General features: G+C 37.3%; 1 protein-coding gene across 1 annotated transcript; it reads right to left on the bottom strand.

Moving 5' to 3' along the window:
* Nucleotides 1-1,147: 1,147 nt before the first annotated feature.
* Nucleotides 1,148-19,024, bottom strand: LOC128736145 (mucin-5AC-like). Its single transcript, XM_053830625.1, has 3 exons — nt 18,999-19,024; nt 17,141-18,368; nt 1,148-1,285 (listed from the first exon to the last, which is right to left on the bottom strand). Exons 1-3 carry the CDS (start codon nt 19,022-19,024, stop codon nt 1,148-1,150), a joined length of 1,392 nt encoding a protein of 463 aa, XP_053686600.1.
* Between the last annotated feature and the right edge of the window lie 1,017 nt (nt 19,025-20,041).

Here is a 20,041-nt window from a genome sequence, read left to right on the forward strand (position 1 = left end):
TCGTAAGGATACCGGACGACCGTGCGATGAAAATCGATCCACGAAACGATCGGCCCAGTTGGCCCAAGAAGGGTTGAATGGAGATGACTGCTCGAAACAGCACAAGCCACTCCAGATTTATGCTGACGACAACGCCGACGAAGTACTACAAACCAATTTGACAAATAAGCCCATTTATCCAGAAAAAAACTGCTCACTTTACATATAACCCATACTTTCATATAGACTAGTGTGAGACTTATGAATTTTATAAACATACGAAGAAAACGCGAAGTAACGCGAAGGCAAGCGCGGTAAATCTTGCTATCAATATGGGCTCTTAGGAGTTGAGAACAGGAAATGGTTCTCTCAACCATGCACAACCTGGTGTGGGACTTTTTCGGTGGCGTAGTAGCAGCATAAATTCCAACTCATCATTTCCATTTTGAATAATCTCCATCCTTATTCCCTACTTTTTCCCAAAAGTATAATACGTAGGAAATAGATTAAAAATCTTAGTGATAAGTACACACACGAGCACTAACTGAACTCGCCCAGAACCAACCGACAACAGTGTATACTAATACGGTTGAAATAAAAGAACTCTAATAAAGCAAAAAAAAAAAAAAAAAAAATAATTGCATCACTATAGTAAAGGTGGCATCGTATAGGCCGAAAATGGATCGGGAATCGGACCCATTGTCATTGTCGTGAAAGCTAACCGATCGACAACACTAATCACAAGCAACGGAAATACACATACATACAAAATATCAAAACACACATAAGCTTGATAACTTAATATTTTGCGGATTTAAAAATTACAAACATTCGTTTTACCTTAAATTCACCTATATCGATAAGTATTTTATTCACTGAGCTTAACTTGTTTACAATTGACGATCTTTGCACCTGCAACTAAAGCTGCTCGCACTCATCGGAATCCAAATCACTCGTCAGGTCACTTATGTCGAATTCAAACGATGGAAAACCTAGTTCTTTTTCATCGGATTTAAACTTACATGAGGCGTGTGAGCAGCGGTGACCAGGTGGAGGACAATCATCTTTGCGAATGCACTTACCCTCATGCCACACATATCCGGCTATGCAAATGCAGTTGATCTCGGCAATACAGACGGATCGTGTTTTTACATTACTGCAATCATTATCACAAGTTGGTATGCACAGTGGGCGACAAATAGTGAGCTTTTGATGCCGACTGCATTGTTTCGTTGGTTGCATCGTTGTTATCGTTGTTGGTGCTACTGTAGTTGTACTCGTTGTTGTTGCTTTTGTAGTTGAGAGACTACAGGGAGGGGTGGTAGTAGTGTGAAAGCTTGGCGTTGTGCATCGTCGGCATATCGGGCGTGGGTGTGGTAACTTACAGGGCCTGCGGGTAGTCCTTTCATAAGTTATCGGAGACCCCGTTTCTTCTCCCGATTCCGACGACTTTTGGCGCGACGAGTACGATTCCGCAGATTTTGTTTTATCAGTATCTGGTTTGGGCAGCGTATTTCTGGGATAAAACGGTGCCAGATGATATAAGCTGGTTGGTAGTGTTGTTGATTCTTTCACAGTTATTGGTGGTTTGGGTTTGTCATTGGAATGATCATGTTTTCTTGAGGGGCACTTAGTGTTATACATGAATGGACTTTCTGAAGTACGCCGCTCCGTGGTTGCTTTATTGCATGTTGCATTATAGCTACTAGGGAAAGGTCGCCGTCTTTCGTAAAAGTTGCATAGACTGCATCTTGGCTTCTTTGGTAGATTATTGCGAGTGCAATCTAGGTATTTTGCCGTAGTGGTTGATGGTTCATTATGTTGGTTTGTGTTGGTTGCTTAAAGATAAATAAATGAATAGTTTTACATGTTATTGAAACCGTTGAGATGCAAATTTACTTTCATTGAACTTACCATTTTTCGGACAACGATCTTTTCGTATGCATTTGCCCTTGTGCCTTACAAAGTTTAGTTTACAGACACATGTAGGTTTATTGCAACAATTTGGTTTCTCTGGGTTCCCGGAACAGTCATCTGTGCACGTTGGTTCACAACAAAGGGGTCCAGGCGTCAACATCTCATTTTTTCCACATTTTACTAAAAGCACTTTTTATTTTATTCACATCTAACTTCATACTAAAAAATAAAAAGACTTACTAGGCTCTGCAGAATTGCTCGGTATTAGCTGTAGTAAATAAAAGGTGCCTATCACTAATAAAACAAACTTCATTGACATTTTTCAGAACGTGCGATAGTATTATTAGGGCATAGAGCTGACTAGGTTTGGCACGTGCTTTGAACTAAAGTCCGAATTACACTGCATCGAAGCTCCGAATAACACTAGCAAATATAGACAATGTTTATCGTTGGTGAATGTTGAGCTTCAAGACACACGTGCCATTTAATAAAAATTGATATCATTGAGTCATGTAGCATAACCATGGAACATGTAAACATCTTTGGAGAAATTCCAGATAGAAAGTAATGATAAAAAGCACTGATGAAATGCCAATTTCATACTCTAATGTAGAAGATCAATAAATTGTTAGTTAGCATAATAATTTCATAGTTCTTGTGACTGTTCGAAAGAATTCAAATTATTCTATTTGTATAATATATGTCTTTTATCATCTTGTTAAAACTAAATATGTTGTACGCAAACCGGCAGCATTTATAAATATAAAATTAGATACGTATTCTTCAATTGAGCAGAAAAATCATTGATATTGTATTATATGCACAGTTATACTTAAAAATTTGTAGTGAATATGAACCAGTGATATACACTTTAGTGTCACATATATTGTTTCTTACATATTACACTCAAGTCGCTTTTTACGCGAAGGATACGTTCCGCATGCATTGCAAATCTCGTAGAAAACTGCGAAAATTCTAAAATTCGCATAGAAACCACGTGAATTCATGAATTTACGTAGAAATACCAGTGCAAAAACCGCACAACAGCGATTTCAGCGAATTGATAATATGAAATCCCCCTCAGCCAGGGATGGCACAATAACTTTGACTCAATTCACATTCATTTGATAGTACCGTCTCAGTCATGCATAATTTGAAAAAGTTATGTATGGGACGAGTAAGTATAAAGAATTACTGTATCTTTTGTATTTACGGTGCTACAATACTAGTACCTCTTTAGTGACTAAGTGAACGTTCATTTAGTCACCAATGAGTTACTAGCGTTGTAGCGCCGTAACTGCAAAAGATACAGCAAAACTTTATTCAGCAAAATTGTAGATAATAACTAATTCTACAAATGTCCCATATAAATAAACATTGTCAAATTTTGCTTGGCTGAGACGGTGCTGTCAAATGAATATGAATTGAGTCAAAGTGATCGTGAAATCTCTGCCGCCAGCATACTTGAATTGTTTGTTTGAGACACCACACAAACGCTAGTTTTATCAATATTGTCCATTCACTTTAAAGTATTGTAGTACAGATCATTCACACCCAATCGGTTTGGTTCAAAGTTTTGATAAAATCAGTTTGTTATTTTCCAACATTTGGGTCGAATGGTTTTGTGGGATTTTTCGATTTAACAAACGATTCAATAAGAAATACCTACTTGGTTTGAAATAATTTAATAGTGCAGGCCGGACTCGATTATTCGGATGAAATTTGTTTTTTTTATAATGGTAAACACATTTTAAACGTAAATACAATTCAGAAAACTCATTTAAAACATTTCTTTTCACCCGGATAATCAAGTCGGACCGGTATAGCACATTTGATTACAGACAATCGGGATTTTCGGAAATAATCAATTGAAAAAATTGAAAAAAGCCAAAAATTCTGATACTTGATACCTGACACATTGTAGCGGACACAAAGTGTTTGCCAGTGCAGGAGTTCTACGCTGACACATCACGGTTGGGCAAAAGTACTCGAGGTTTCCTTTTGATGGTCTCACGGATGCAAGACGCTGTTTTGGCATCCTGCCACAACCAGGGATGCCAGGTGATTTTTTGAAAAGTCTTCACGAATCAAGGAAAAATGTCTTCATTTGTCTTCCTTCGGCTTTCCGCCCATTTAAACTGCATGGTGAAGACATGTCTTCACATGTCTTCAAGTGAAGACATTGCACTTTTTTGTAACAAAAATGTCTTCAAAATGAAGACATGTCTTCACTTCTGGCATCTCTGGCCACAACACGCTGCTAGTATTTTTCAATCGAATACTAGAGTGACTGTATACAGAGTGGCGACAATGTCAAAATTGGAATGATAATTATCTGTCAGTGTCATTCCAATCGAGCAGACGACCTATCCAACGCGTATGCAGGAAAGAGAAAGAAAAACCTTGGAAAAACCGCATTGCATACATTTGGGATGACTTGTCGCCACTCTGTATATAGTCACTCTATCGAATACTACTAGCACTAGCAGTTGAATTAATAGATTAGTGAAAATAATGCTCACCGATTAGTCGATAATCAAATAATTCTAGATAGAATTAACAAAAGGGCGAATGTCGCAAGCGTAAACAAACCGAGTGAGGGTTGATTTTCGTATGCTGGTCCAGCAAAAAGTAACTCTCACCCGTTTTGTTTACATTTGCGACATTCGCCCTTTTGTTAATTCTATCTAGAATTATTTGATTATCGACTAATCGGTGAGCATTATTTTCACTAATCTATTAATTCAACTGCTAGTGCTAGTAGTATTCGATTGAAAAATACTAGCAGCGTGTTGTGGCAGGATGCCAAAACAGCGTCTTGCATCCGTGAGACCATCAAAAGGAAACCTCGAGTACTTTTGCCTAACCGTGATGTGTCAGCGTAGAACTCCTGCACTGGCAAACACTTTGTGTCCGCTACAATGTGTCAGGTATCAAGTATCAGAATTTTTGGCTCAGGCGAAACGCTCTCCATATTTATTTAGGATACTAGCTGACCCGACAAACTTCGTATTGCCACAAATTAACCTTTGTTGTACATAAATCGTGAATCTCGGAAGACCTTTGTCATAATCTCGAGTTTTGCAAGTTTCTGATGAGTTCAACCTTAGATGATTCGTACCGGTTTGTGATCATGGAAAAACCAGTAATTCGCTATTGAAAAATAGCCCGGTAATACCGGTAAAACCGGCAAAGCATCCCTAGTTCCGATTCAGTGCCTTCTTGACCTTTAAGGGGTACAAGGCAGTGCGTTGTATAGCTTTTGGATAGACCAGATGAAAACATCAGCCTTCTTCGCAGCATATCGAATCAAAAGTGTCGACTACCGCTTGAACATACTCTTCCTGGTCACCAGCTCAACTGTCTGCGATTTTATGCTCTACCTAACCACCAATCGGTCGTCTGGGTTTCCTTGAATGACTTTACCACCCAGGACACCGTTGAATGGATTCTCAGGTGTATCCCGATCCATCTGTGGGACGAAGTCGAATATGACACACTGGCGCACATGAACTTGTCTGTTTGGCGGACCTGCTCTTGCTCCGATGCCATCTCGATAACCATTCAACCGATTGTTATGAAATTATGCTAACGTAACATTACGCTCTTTGCTAGTTTTAATCAAAATTTCATCAATTTTTACCTGCACGCTAAAAAGTTACAAATGCGTTGCACCTTTTTCAAGTACAGTCTTAATGATCGTGCGTCAAAAATGTAAAATGAATGGTGTAGATTGCATCAAATAATTGACTTTGACTTTGAATTGGCGGACTTTGACCTAATAGGACATCACGGCATAGGATAGCTGAACGAAAGCGGAGAGTTGCATACAGAATTCTGTGGTAATAACAATATGGTCATTGGTGAATCACTCTTTTCTTATAGACCAGCACATTAGATCAAGCGGATTTCCTTTGACTGTCGAACAGAAAATCAAATCGACCGCATTTGAATCAGCCGAAAGTAGAGAAGGACTTTTTTTTATCATGGTCACTTTAACAGCCTGGGACTAATATTCCTTTCCCATCCCCAACAGCTGCAAGTACGTGGCCAGGACGGTGACCATGCTTTAGAGACATTTGACTTTTGTTTAAGAGCATGAAATTATACCCCAAATTTCATATTGCTGGTAACAAACACAAGTTACTTGTTCTATTGAACAAAGCATTGTTGCTGGCACCAACTACGAATTTGTGCGCCAAATTATGCTATGCTATGCTATGCTATACTATGGTTACTTTAACAGCTTGGGTCATTGGTGATTTCTGCGGGGTTGGGATTTAAACCCGGGTCCTCGGCGTAAGATGCATAAATGCTAACCACTACACCCCTAGGGGATTGACTGCTAAGGAGCATTTATGATATACACAATAAACGTAGCATGGATATTGTAGCCTATCATAACTTTGTTATCGCTGATACACGCCTGTGCGTCACACGTGTCCAACGACGCTACGACGTTGCTACGACGTCCCCCGACTGGAGAATCCTGCCGAACAACTCAAAGTGGCTAGCTGATGCAACTGTTGAAAAACAATGATGTGGCATTGGTGTCGAGAACACCTTTACCTAAATTAATGAAGAAATCCTCGGAAAAGTGCGCAACCGAGGGAAGATATGGATTTCGGAACCTGGGGTGACGCGGCTTTCGCCATAGTGCAATAGTGAGCGACATCTGTATTACTGTCCTTCAACGATACGTTAGACTGAAGAAGGTGGTTAAACAAGCTTGTAACCGGGACAAGAGAGCCCTAGCTTCTTAACCGAGGAAGAAGAATCCGTCGCCACTAATGGCGATATCCGCTTGTCTGAAGTTTTTGGAGCGTCTTAGTAGAATACGAAACCTGGAAATTAAATAAAAAGAAAACCTTATCCAATTTAATTCTACTATGTATCTTTTATTCTTGACAGATACGTATTTCGCCTACGACTTGCAAGCTTCCTCAGTGTCTGTTTTCGAACTAAATTAGCCAAAGCAATTCCCGAGCAGGAGAAAATTACTGAAGAATACCTGATCCAGATATTTTTTGGGTGAATAACTGCATATCTGAATTAGGTATTGACGAGGTTGATATAAGAGGTAAAATAGCTAAAATAATAGCTAAAAAATGTTCTATAAACACTTAAATAATAACTGATTTTGCTATTGTAATACCTAAATAATAGCAAATGTTTTTGCACACGGGACGTCAATCGAATATCTCAGTTTGGTATTACTATGCTATTCAATACTAAATCTATATCTCATTTTGACATTTTAAGAAAAAAACGAAATATCTCGTTAAGTTATTCAGATGATATTTAATACTAATTGAATATCTCCTTTTAGTATTATAAGAAAAAATAATTAATATTTCATTTTGTTATGGCTATGGTATTCAATACTAACAGAATTGCTCATTTTAGTATTTTTACCTAAAATTTATATACACTGAAATCGCTTTTTACGCAAATTTCAGAATTTACGGGTTTTTTTCGTGATTTTGAAATTTGCGCGGTACTTAACGCGAATTTCGGAATTTACGCTGTTTCGATTTACGTGGAACGCATCATTCGCGTGAAAAGTGACTTGAGTGTACCTCATTTAGCCGATACTTAGAAAAATAAATAATTCCACAGTTAGCTTTGTAAATTTACATATTCTTCCAGCAGTTTTCTGAGTTTCATGTTTATTTAGAAACATCAATCATAGGTATAGAGGCCTGTCCGGCCATACAGGACTTCGCTCTATATGATTAACAGTATTGATAAAAATTTTAATTAACCTTAGACGTTCATATGATAATTTTAGAACGTTTTAAATGCAAAAAACAGATTTAGGTACACAAAATTACCACTAAGTGGCATTTTAGTATCTTCGGATAACTTGTTTATTTTTGTCCAGCTTTTGTATGGAGAGGAACCATAGTGCGTCGAAGCAGCGCTAGCATCAAACATTAGGCCGTATGAATAAAACAGTTTGCTTTGCTTTTCCCGTGTAAATCTTATGGGAGAGTATGCTCTAACTCTTTTATTCATACGGCCTATTGTTTGTGCGAACGAGAAAAATCGCATTTTGAAATATGCTTACATACTTATATCTTAAATACTTCTTAAATAACACTAACATAGTTTTCCTAATACACCATTGTGTGTAAAACCCGTACCTGATATGACGTCACTATAGCTGAGTATTCAAAACTATCTAATAAAAACGCACTCTCATTGAATATTTTGCTTAGTCTTTTTGCTCTGGCTCTAGTGCGCTGCTTTAAGCATTAAATTCACGTAAATGACGAATTGCGTAAAAATAAATCGCATAAGCGGCTTCAACACAACCAAACCACAAGATTGGTTGCCGAAAGTTAAACGCCGTGTGATATGATACAACAATCCCATCGACTAAACTAACGTCCCGAAAGTAAAGTGAACAGATCTCTGCTCACGCCACAGCACCAATTATTTTCGCACAGATCTTCGGTTTGGTGCAGTGCCTCAGAATTGTATGACATTTGGCGTACGGGCATACAGTATCCCCCCGCTAATCCGACACCCAATAATCCGACGACTCAATAGTCCGGATCTCGCTAATCCGGAAAATTCCGAATTAAAAAGTATTGTACTTAACTTCTTTCAATCGAATACTACCTTCGTTTGGCGTCTCCGTTAGAGTCAGAATGGTACTCTTTCTAACTAAATGAAAATGATACATGATACATCCTTCTAACTAAGTTAACTTTTGCCATGGCCATAATATTTTCATAGCTATTCTCAATAGACTGATGTGCTTGCGCTTATTTCGACACTAACTAAGAGTTTCAAAATATTTTGTTGACGAAATTGAGCATTACTGAGTATTAAACATAGTTATTGTGTATTTACGACAAATATTTTATAAAATTTCCGGAGTTGTTTACGTATGGATGTAAACAAAACCACATTTCTAATTCACACTGACGTCAGTTTGATTGTCGGATTATCGAGTCAAAATTCGCTAATCCGGCTATAAATTTGTCGGATTAGCGGGGCGGTACTGTAGTTTATAGGCTTATTGAAAAAAAAACTATTGAAAAAATCTCCAGTTTTCCATGAAAGCTCTAAGGGAAATTTTCCGGTTTTCTCGAACATCGCTTATTTGAAAAATTCATAACTCTTGAATCAAGCATCGTAGAACAAAGATTTTTTTGTAAAGATACAAGAAAATTTTCTCAGCAATCTAGGAAAAATACCAGTTTTCACAAAATTTTCCACGGCAGTGGTAAAGAAATGTCGACAAAACCATGTTCTTATTCAAAGAATTTTTTTTTTATTATTGTTTTCTTATTTGCAAATTCATTATTTTTTAGTGAAAACACTTTACGATAGTGTTTTTTGTTATTCTAAAGCCGGAAAAGGTAATTTTTATGAACATTTATTTATCTCAAATAATCATTTCTCAAGAACTAAGCATCGCTGAGAAAATTCTATTTTATGAAAATATTAGTTATATTTCTTAGTTAACCACAAAAAATACTTTCTGGAAAAAAAATTCTACAAAATCTTTCACGGTGGTAGAAAATTTCAAAGAAATGTCGGAAAATCTATGTTCTAATTCTTAAAAGTTACGTTTTTCTTATCCGTAGATTCATAATCTTACGATGACAAACATTTCACGATATCGTCACGATTGGCCATAACTCAGGAAGTAAACTTAACGCTATCGTAAAATTTTTGTCATCAAAATCTAATGAATTGGACTTGATATTGTACTCAAATCAGACTTGAAAAAGTGAACTTAGAATTGAGCTTGAAATTATACTTCAATTGGATGTGACGTTGATATCAAATTAGATCAAGTTTGGAACCGAAAGTTGGACTTTAAGTTGAACCTAATTACTGTTATTGCTTAAAAACTAAACTTGAAATTTTCCTTAAAATTGGATTTGAAATTGAACATATCAGACTTTCGTTTGGTCCAATTCAGACTGGAAGCTGGAACATGAAATTAGATGTGGAAGAGAACTTAAAATTGAAATTGAGATTTCACTTGAAATTAGGCTTGAAATGGACGTAAAATTACCGTTAATTTTTAAGGAAGCTTGGACACGTGCCCCTACGCAGGTTGGGGATGCCAGAGATGATGCGTAATATTTTTAGTGGTGGAAGGCATATTGCTCTTTTATACCTCAATTAGTTACAACTAGTGTCATTCGAGAATACTTGCAATACCTTTGAACTTTGGCATAATTTTCGAAGTTTACCGTTTAGGTCAAAGTGTAAGTAGTCAAAACTTGTAAAGTGGCTAGTATTTATAAATTATGATTATAAAAAAATAGCAACTAACGAATCGAAGACCGAAAAATAGGGGTGTTTTGCAAATCAACTTGTGCACGGTATTACTTGCAACACTATTTTGATTTAGCCTTCATTATGAAAATAAATGTGATTTCAAACCATGAATGCATCTATCGCTTTTTTAAAGATATTCTTTCTGTGAAAATGCAGTATATATGCCAGCTTCGATCTGCGTTTTGAAGGAACGCGGAATTTTTCACAATTTTTAATTTTTTATGGAATAGAAGAGAAAATAACATCATACAGATGCAAATTTACTTTGCATGTACGGTCTACTATAATAATTATTTATTGTACAAGTGCTGTAAGTCGTGCTATATTGGAAGTCACAATAGGAATTCATCATTTCTTCTCCATGTTCAAAACATAAACAAAAACTACAAGGTATCCAGCCCTAAGGGTTGTACGAAAGGGTGACGTAGGACTATGTCAGATCATTATATCAAAGACTAATGTAAACTGCATTTCTGGTATATGTATGTTTATAAGAATATGTGACTGCCATTGTTTAAGTGGATGTTTAAAAGAGAAGAGCGAAATATTCAGATTCAATTTTTCGTTCAATGCAATGGTGGCTTTGAAAATACGTGGACGGGGGTTCATAAGTACAACGCCTGCAACCATTGAGACAGAGATTTTTTTTAAAATCACTTGTGGGCACATTAAGGTTGAAATAGTAATAAATGACCAGCCCAGAGATTATTGCATTAAATATGATTATGCGTAGCTTGACATGTTTCAATAATCTTACTTACTCTCGCTTGTGGGTCATTGGTTACAAATAACTTTAAAGCCAAAGCACGTTCATCGCATATATGATGAGCCATTCGAATGTCCTTCTCTTTTGACATGGCAACAAACACGTAAGTTAGCGACGTCGATTCACCGTCTCTTGCTCCGAGAAGGTTTCACTACTTTACTTGCACAGTTTACCACCTGTTACATAGCGGAAAATATGGCAAATACGCAAAAATTTCTATTTTATTTGAAAGAGAGTCCTTATCCTCCTACCACAGGGGTGAGGGGTCTCAAACCACCATAAAATAAATTCATGCCTCCAAAAACCCCATCTGCCAAATTTGGTTTGCTTGATTAGTTCTCGAGTTACGTGGAAATATGTGTATATGAGAACCCCCCTCTTACGTTCTTCATAAAATTGCTCTCTATCCCCCTGCATAAAACTGCTGGTCATTTTTTCTATCCAACGACATATAAATTGTTCTGTTTCGTTCAGTCGTTTAGTAGTATTTAAAATCTTTCATGCAAACGTTACACTTCTATTTTCGTTTTCAGAAAGTGCTACCCAATCTCAGTATAGTAAACAAAGACGTAGTCCTACGTCAAAAAGATGCTATTTGTTAGCCTATATGATGCACTAATTTTTTAAAACGGCATTCACTGCAAATGGTTATATAAATAAACAAATGCGTTGTTTGTAAAAGGAAACCACACTAATAGATGGTGTGGTTAACTGTCTTCCATGCTTAGTGATCGAAAATGAAAATTATAATGAAAACCATATAATTATTACATCTATTCTGAATCGTTTGGTATTCAAACCATCAAAATCCATTCATAATTGGCAGAGCTATTAGCGTTCTAAATCTTTCATTTTTACGCGACGCTCACATTTTTTTATTTTTTGGAATTACCCCCAGTGCCAGCTACCTTCCTGGGAGACGTAGTGCTACGTCAAAAAAGAAAATTTAACTTGCTTAGTGAGTTATTCATTTGATATAACATAAAACAGCACAATAATTAATTAATAACAAATTGAGGTATTATACCTCAATGAGGCATTTGTAAGTCATTCTTTGTAACTTCATAGCTGATTCAGTAATTCATTTGGTATAGTACAAAAATGTAAAATAACTTATTAATAGCATATTGAGGTATCATATCTCATCGAGATATTTATGAGTTATTTTTTATTAAAATACGATTACTAATGAATATCAAATTTAGATATGATAGCTGAGTTTGATATTCATTAGGTGTGGATGAGGTATTGTCTCCTGCTCGGGTTTTGCAGTTTTTATAGGAGCTAAAGGTCACGTGATCTATGTATGGGTATACGAAATCAGTGTAGGTAAACGGATGCAATGTGCCAGTTGATGCTTAAAACTACCTGTGTAGGTATACAAAGTTGGAGTAGGTAAACTAATTCTATTGTAAACTAAATTCTATTGGTAAACTAATTCTATTACAAGAGCCTGAAATCTAAAAATTAATTAAATAGAGGAAAACCTGAAAAAGCCTAATGGGATTATGCGAATAATGTGAATCCGGGATCTGTGAACCCGGTTCTTTAATCCCGGATTTTCTATGTTTTTCGATCGGGTCTTTATCCCAACTTATTTTTGAGCTGGTTGTTTCGACTGGTCTAGACTAGGCCAATTTCAAATTTCCTCATTTTTCTACGGAGAAGGCGTGTTATAATTTCGCCACATTCTACTGTCACTCTCGTAAGTTCTGGTGTTGTGAGTGACTTTTGTAGGCTTCTCTTCTTTTCTTGGCAATAATGTTCTGGATTGTCCTTCCTTTGTATCCGTTCAGTTTTGCAATTTCCAAAATGTGAGTCAATTCTTTTTGTTTCCCTAGCTCACTTAACGGTAATGTTTCCATCCTATGTATCATTTAAAATCTGTAAATATCCTGTTGTTGCGATTCGATTGCGTAAATTGAAGCTCTAAAAAATATCTCAGGCGAAAAACCTGTAAGAAACGCTTAGTTTGCTTAATTATTTAATATTTTTCCCGCCATGTCGAATGCGGCCAATATGCCACACTTGCGACGGTGCAATATGCCCCATTGCAGAAGGCTATAAATTCAAATAAATAGATATAAGTGACAGTCTATTGCCACTATTCGCCTCAGTTAGTAGCAAAGCAAAGTCTAGGTGCTACATTCCGTTATCGAAACTTGACCTTCTGTTTTTTATACGACAGACTTCGCAGCCAGTATAATATGCCCCATGCAGACCGAAGCAAGGTATAATTTATATGAAAATACAATATTTTGACAATATCTAAGAATGTTTAACTTTCTACAAAATAGAGTGGGCATATCAATTGCACAAATAGTTGAAACACAACGTGAAGCGTAATATACTGCAGCTGGGGCATATTGCCCGCATAGACGAGAAGCCCAAATTTTAGACGCCGTTTTTGAATAATTCGTAGCATTTTTATTGTACAATAGGAAGTAAACAGTTGCAATTTGTTTTCAACTCAAAAATCAACATATATTCGTAATTATAACGTTAATCTTGGGAAGCCCTTTTGAAATACATATATCCATTTATTCTTAAGGGGGGCATATTATACTACATTGCCTTACAGCAGCAGTGCCAGTGATAAACTGCATTTCACCAGAGATGATCAAAGCTGACTAATACTAATACTCGTACAGTACTTTGCAAGATAATCCTTAAACGAATTCAGGTAAAGATCAACGGTACCGTCATCCGGGGCGAGATTGTGCCAAAAAAGTATATGTTTTGGTTCTTTAGCTCAGTATACACACAATTTAGGAATTAAGTTGATTTCAAACTTGTCAATATATACTAAATTGTTCAATTAACAACTACCGTAGAGATGGTTTAGTTACAATGAAACCTAATTTTACTGGAAGTGCATGAACTTTGGCACAATCTCACCCCTTCTAGGGGGTGACATTGTGCCAAAAACATAAAGTTAAGCTAAAAACCTAAACACTGAACAATAGCATGTTTATAAACAATACACATAAATATCAGTATAAAGTAGTGCATATGGTCCATGAACTAAGTGGACTATTAGGGACACGGGGTCGGCCAAAAATAACGCATCATACAAAAAGTTTGAACGAAAATAACCCGGGGAGGTATGAAATAACTAAAAATGAGTTCGTAGTCAATGGACAGCTTTTATATAGCCAGTAGCGTTTCTAGGGTTAACAAGATATATGGAGGGCGTGAACCCTACGGGGGCAAATCTATTTGATAATTTAACAAAAGTAACCATTACTTCGTTCGAGAACTCGCGGCCGCAGAACATGTGACCCATCCCACCCCCTCCCCCCTCCTTAAAACTGGCAGTTTATACACGGTATAATATATTCGTCTTATATTAGTGTGTTTATTCAAAGCATCTGAAATTTCCAGAGAAAAAGTAAAAATTAGTTTAACTTATTTAGTTTAGTTTAACTTCTTTAGTTTAACCTGATGCTGGTTTGCTTCAAAATGGATGATGCAATCTAATCTGTCAAAATATTGCGCTCAATACTAAAGAATGTGAGTATACTAGTGTATTCTGACGTATTTTTGTTCTGTATGTGAAATCCACAAATTGGATCAATCATTATGACTTGGCACAATCTCACCCCCGTAAAGCTAGTAAAGTACAAAGTTTCGAACAATATTATTTTCGTCACCAAATCTTATCCAACGCATAATAACCTTTCAATACATTGTAAATGATTAGTTTATATACCTTCGAAATAGCAAGTTGATGCGATTTCTTGTTTGGGTTGGTTTAAGCGGAACATTTTTTACAAGCGTTATTTCCGAGTATTTTGATCGCCAACTTTGAAACCCTGTTTAGGCTAAATAGTTTGCTAATATTATCTGTGTTCCATTCTTAGTTATGAATAAATATGTTATGTTCATGATCATTTTGAATTTTGGTCACCAGTTTCTATAGATATAATAAATTTTCACAAATAAACATTTTTGGTTTTTGGCACAATCTCACCCCCGTGGCACAATTTCACCCCGGATGGCGGTACTCTCCGGTGACAACAAGCTGGATTCCGTGCTGCCCTATCACGTGTGGATCATATCACTACAATCCGCATCATCATGGAGCAGAACAACGAACTGTTCGTGTTCGTAGTGGTTATTATTGGTGTGAGGTAGGGTTGCATATTTCCACCGTTGGTGTTTCTCATCGACATGAAAGAAATACTAGCTGGAGCTATTGACAGTAAATCAACTCAAGTATTAACCTGGAACCCTCGAACGATGAAGCAGCTAAATTACGTTGGCTTAACCAAAGACATTCAACCTTTTTCTGTATTCCGATGGATTGATTTGTCAAACCAAAATGGATGGTATTCTCCATTTCGCCAGAATCAAAAGGGTGGGACAACTCGTTTGAATTCCCCAACACCGAATCGATATGTAGATCAAGCTAGACGACCTGTCCGAGTGCTCCCAAGCAACAGATTGTAACCTGTAACCTCTGCAACGCAATCCCCAGTAACAGAGTTTGAGCAGATGGAACCCTTTCGGTATCTTGGTAGCTAGACAATGCTCGTTGGTGGTATCAAGACTAATCACAGATTAGGAAGATCAGCCGTGCCTTTGCAGATCTGCTAAACAACTGGCACCTGTTTGAACAAGATCACTCTACATGCCCAAATGCGTATTTTCTAGTAAAATCTAAATTCATATTACTGTGATGTGTCTCGGCGGAAGCAACATAAAACTGCAACATTCATCGATGCTTGCGATAATGTCGATATTACCTCCTAGCAAATCAAAAATGAATAGGAGGTAATATCGACAGCCCGGAGCTTCTAAGTCGAGTCCGATTCAACGTACTACCAAGGCATACTGCTACCAAGGCAACGTACTACTAAAGTACTACTCGACGAGCTGATTTCTTTAGGCTTCCATTGCCCCGTACTCAGTGCGCTCAAAACAATGCAATTGACGTATAATACTGTTTCTGACGATTATGATTTTAATGTTACTCGGACTACTTCCAAACTTAGAATAAGTAATTATTAAGAACTGTCTGTACGAAATTTCTAAGACTAGTATAAATAAATAAATAAATAAATAAACGTGCCTGGTGGATTGATAACTGGATGATATACAACGATAACAAAATCCGATAAGCTAGGTAGAAGTTGATCAGAATCGGATACACTTTGTGGAAAGGGGTGAAGGAGATCTGCAGAAGAGCAACTGACGGAAACCCGCAAGGAGAACAAAGACGAGGCAGGCCCAAAGCTCATGGCGAACCTGTCCTGACGACAGGTGAAAACCATAGCGGGTAACCGTCGACAGAGAAGATCTCTGGTTTCATCCCTTCTCTTCTTCACTGGATCGACGGACAAAGATCAATTAGTAAGATGAGTGGCTAGTTCAATGTTTTCAATATTGTACTGTGAACCTCGAGAGACATTTAAAAACCCATGACAGGTGGACAGGTGACATTCAAGTAATATAGTTACTTTCTGGAAATTACTGGAGTTACTGAAGAATTCGGATATTTGCACAATGAATCCATTTAGAAAAACGGATTAAAGGTTGGGTGAAGAACAACCATTTTGTCATCATTTGGCAAATTTTACAGCATAGAATCGCCGCTAACAAAAGCTGTAAACATATTACCCCTTTTCTGACTATTTAGACTTCTGTGATAATCATTTAATGAAACCTTCCGCATTCTTTTTCCTTCTTGCCCTTCTTTTTTACTTCATTGTCCTTGAGCGAGATCGTGCGCGAAATTCGATTGTGATGATCGTACACGAATCGGGGTAGTCTAAATACGGGCAAATGTCGCAATATAATAACGCGAAATATTGGTTTTATACAGTAAGCTTCGATAGGCGTGTTTTTCTGGCAAAGTGTACATTAGTTATTTATTTCAGTTTTCATAGAATGAATATATTTTCCATTTTCACTAGGACAAATCCATTTGCATTGAACATTCGATGAATGAGTTTGATGTGGTATGCGAACGTAAGCATTTTTAGAACAAGTGTTTGCAATTTGTCGACATCCTTGTCGGTATTGTGTAGAACAGCTGGAACTGCTGGGTATGCAAGGAATGTTTTGGCAGCCCGGCCGTTTAGTGCACGGTTTAAAAGTAGGGCAGCGCATCTTGCATGGAGCGCGTGTTGGACAGATTGGCATGGTTGGCGTGGTGCTGGTAGCTACGTCCGTCGTGGTAGAAGTTGAATAACCATCGGTAGTAGAAGTTGTTTTGGGGCTCGTTGTTGTATCAGTGGAAGAAGTGTCAGTAACTGAAAGGGTAGTTATAATTGTGCTGCTAGTTGACGAACTTGTAGTAGTCGATAATTCTGTGGTAGAAGTTGTTTTAGAAACCGTGCTTGTTGTTTCCGTAGCAGACGTGGTTCCGACAGTTGTGGTGGAAGTAGAGATGTCAGTTGTAGTGGTAGGTGTGCTTGTGGTTGTTGTTTGTTGAATATTAGTAGTAGTAGGAGTAGTAATAGGAATGGATGTGGTACTAGTAGTAGGATCGGTAGAGGTGGTAGTAGTAGTGGGTATTGATGTAGTACTAGTAGTAGGAGTGGATGTGGTAGTAGTAGTAGGAATGGAAGTGGTGGTAGTAGTGGGAATGGATGTGGTAGTAGTAGTTGGAATGGAGGTGGTAGTAGTAGAAATGGAGGTGGTAGTTGTAGTAGGAATAGAAGTGGTAGTAGTAGTTGGAATGGACGTGGTAGTAGTAGTAGTAGTAGGAACAGAAGTGGTGGTAGTAGTGGGAATGGATGTAGTAGTAGTAGGAATGAAAGTGGTAGTAGTAGTAGTGGGAATTGATGTAGTACTAGTAGTAGGAGTGAATGTGGTAGTAGTAGTAGGAATGGAAGTGGTGGTAGTAGTGGAAATGGATGTGGTAGTAGTAGTTGGAATGGAGGTGGTAGTAGTAGTAGTAATGGATGTAGTAGTTGTAGGAATGAAAGTGGTAGTAGTAGGAGTGGATGTGGTCGTAGTGGTGGGAATAGAAGTGGTAGTAGTAGTAAGATCGGATGTATTAGTAGAAGTAGTAGTAGGCATGGTAGTGGTGGTAGTAGTGGGGATTGAAGTCGTAGTAGTCGTTGGAACGGATGTAGTAGTAGTAGGAATAGATGTGGCTGTTGTAGTAGTAAGTACAGTGCTAGTAGATGTCGTTAATAAATCTGTAGTAGAAGTAGTAGCAGCCAGGGTAGTTGATGAAATATTTTTGATAGTAGTGTCCTGAGTTGTTGTAGTTGTGGAATCTGGTGTAATTGTACTAGTAGGATCGGTTCTAGGAGTGTCGGTAGTAACAGTTGTAGTTGTAAAAATCGTAGTAGGAGTGGTGGTTGCTTCTGTTGTAGTTGTAAACTCAGTGGTGCTTGTCACCACTGCACTGGTGGTACTGGTAGTAGGTGTTGGTGTTGTGGAGCTAAAAGTTGCATAACAAAAAATTGTATTTAATTATTAAGATAGATAGTAAAGTAAATCAAAAGTGTTTACACATTAGTTGAGCTATATGATATTTTTGTTTGTTTTTTTTTTTATCGTAGGACCTGTTCAGAACTTAAGTGTCAAACAAGATTCATTTTCAGTAACATTATTCTTCAAGTCAGCCTTGGCATGCTCATTTAAGGTGAAACGGTACTGAATCCAAACATGGCTGGAAAGACTGCGCCGATGTGAGGATATTGCCTCATATGGACGCCATTTTTCCAGCCATGTTTGAATTCAGTACCGTTTCACCTTGAGTTCGATTCGGTTTATTCAACTACACCGCCTCAGGCAATCAAACCATATCAAACTTTCAAACGAGTTCTCATGTAAAATAATTGTAAGCCTTTCGTATTTGCTGCCTGTTGCTGTTAGCGCTTATTTCAATGGTAACAGAGCAGATATCAGAAATATATAGAATAAAGCCATAAAATACTAATATCATAGCTTTATTAGTTTGACTAGTGTTCCACACTTTTTTTTCTCAATTTTGCAGTTGAATGAACAGAGTTGAACTTAAGGGTCAAGCTTACTTCATAAAGGTAGGATAGCATTCGTTATAACAAACCTTTGCATGTCCGGTGTAGTCGTCATAATGGATGTAGTAGTGGTTGTATCCAGTGCAGTTGTTGTGCATGTTGGACATGACGTAGTTGTGACAGAATTCGGTGTTGTTGTGGTATCCGGCGTAGTTGTACACGTTGGACAGAGTGTAGTAGTACTACATGTCGGGCACAATGTTGTACTTGGGCATGTTGGACACGGTGCGCAACTACAACATGATGGACATGGCGTAATACATCTACATTGACATGGCGTTGTGGGAGTCTTACAGAATTTCCTACGTGGACAATTTTTTCTGTGTATCACAACATACATTCGGTGTGCATTTGTTTTTCTTTTACATTGTGAAAGGGGAATGCAATTCCCAGATTCTCTGACATATCCCGGGAGGCAAATGCATGTTAACTTTTTAACATCTTGATTAAATCGCATTCTGCAGTCATTGTCGCAAGTTTTTTCACAATTCGGCTGGTTTGGCACAAGCAACTCGTTAATGCTACAAAGTCCTAGGTTTAAGTTATTTCAAAAAATTAAAGGTTAGAGTATATGATTTGGTGTGAGGAAATGGAAATCAAACCAACACAATATGTTAAAATGTGCAATATATACAATGAGGTAATGAGGACTAATATTAGAAAACTTGCTATCCAAGCAAACATAAGTAGAGTGTCAAAACGCTTCCATTAAACTTTATACGATCATCAATTTATTTCGAATTTTTAAACGAATTCTATGTGCAGGCACGGGAAAAACGTTTACAGCAAGACACTTTTTTCCAGAAATTAAAAAAAATTGATGGTAGCCATTTGAAAGATAACTATATCCTTCTAGCTGTTTAATAAATATTTCAATCGTATTGGTTATAATCCAAATTTGTTACAACACAAGCACATAGTTTACAGATCATGCTTTTTCTTGTGTCAGTGACACCGCCCAGTTAGCTTCGAGGTATGATGCTGGTCTAACAAGACTTAGTCGTCAACCTAACTTGAGAACGGCTGGATTTAAGAAAAACGCTTAGATGTGAAAATTTGTTCAAAATTACGC

Source organism: Sabethes cyaneus, chromosome 2, assembly GCF_943734655.1.
Source record: "Sabethes cyaneus chromosome 2, idSabCyanKW18_F2, whole genome shotgun sequence".
In the NCBI taxonomy this organism is placed as follows: domain Eukaryota; kingdom Metazoa; phylum Arthropoda; class Insecta; order Diptera; family Culicidae; genus Sabethes; species Sabethes cyaneus.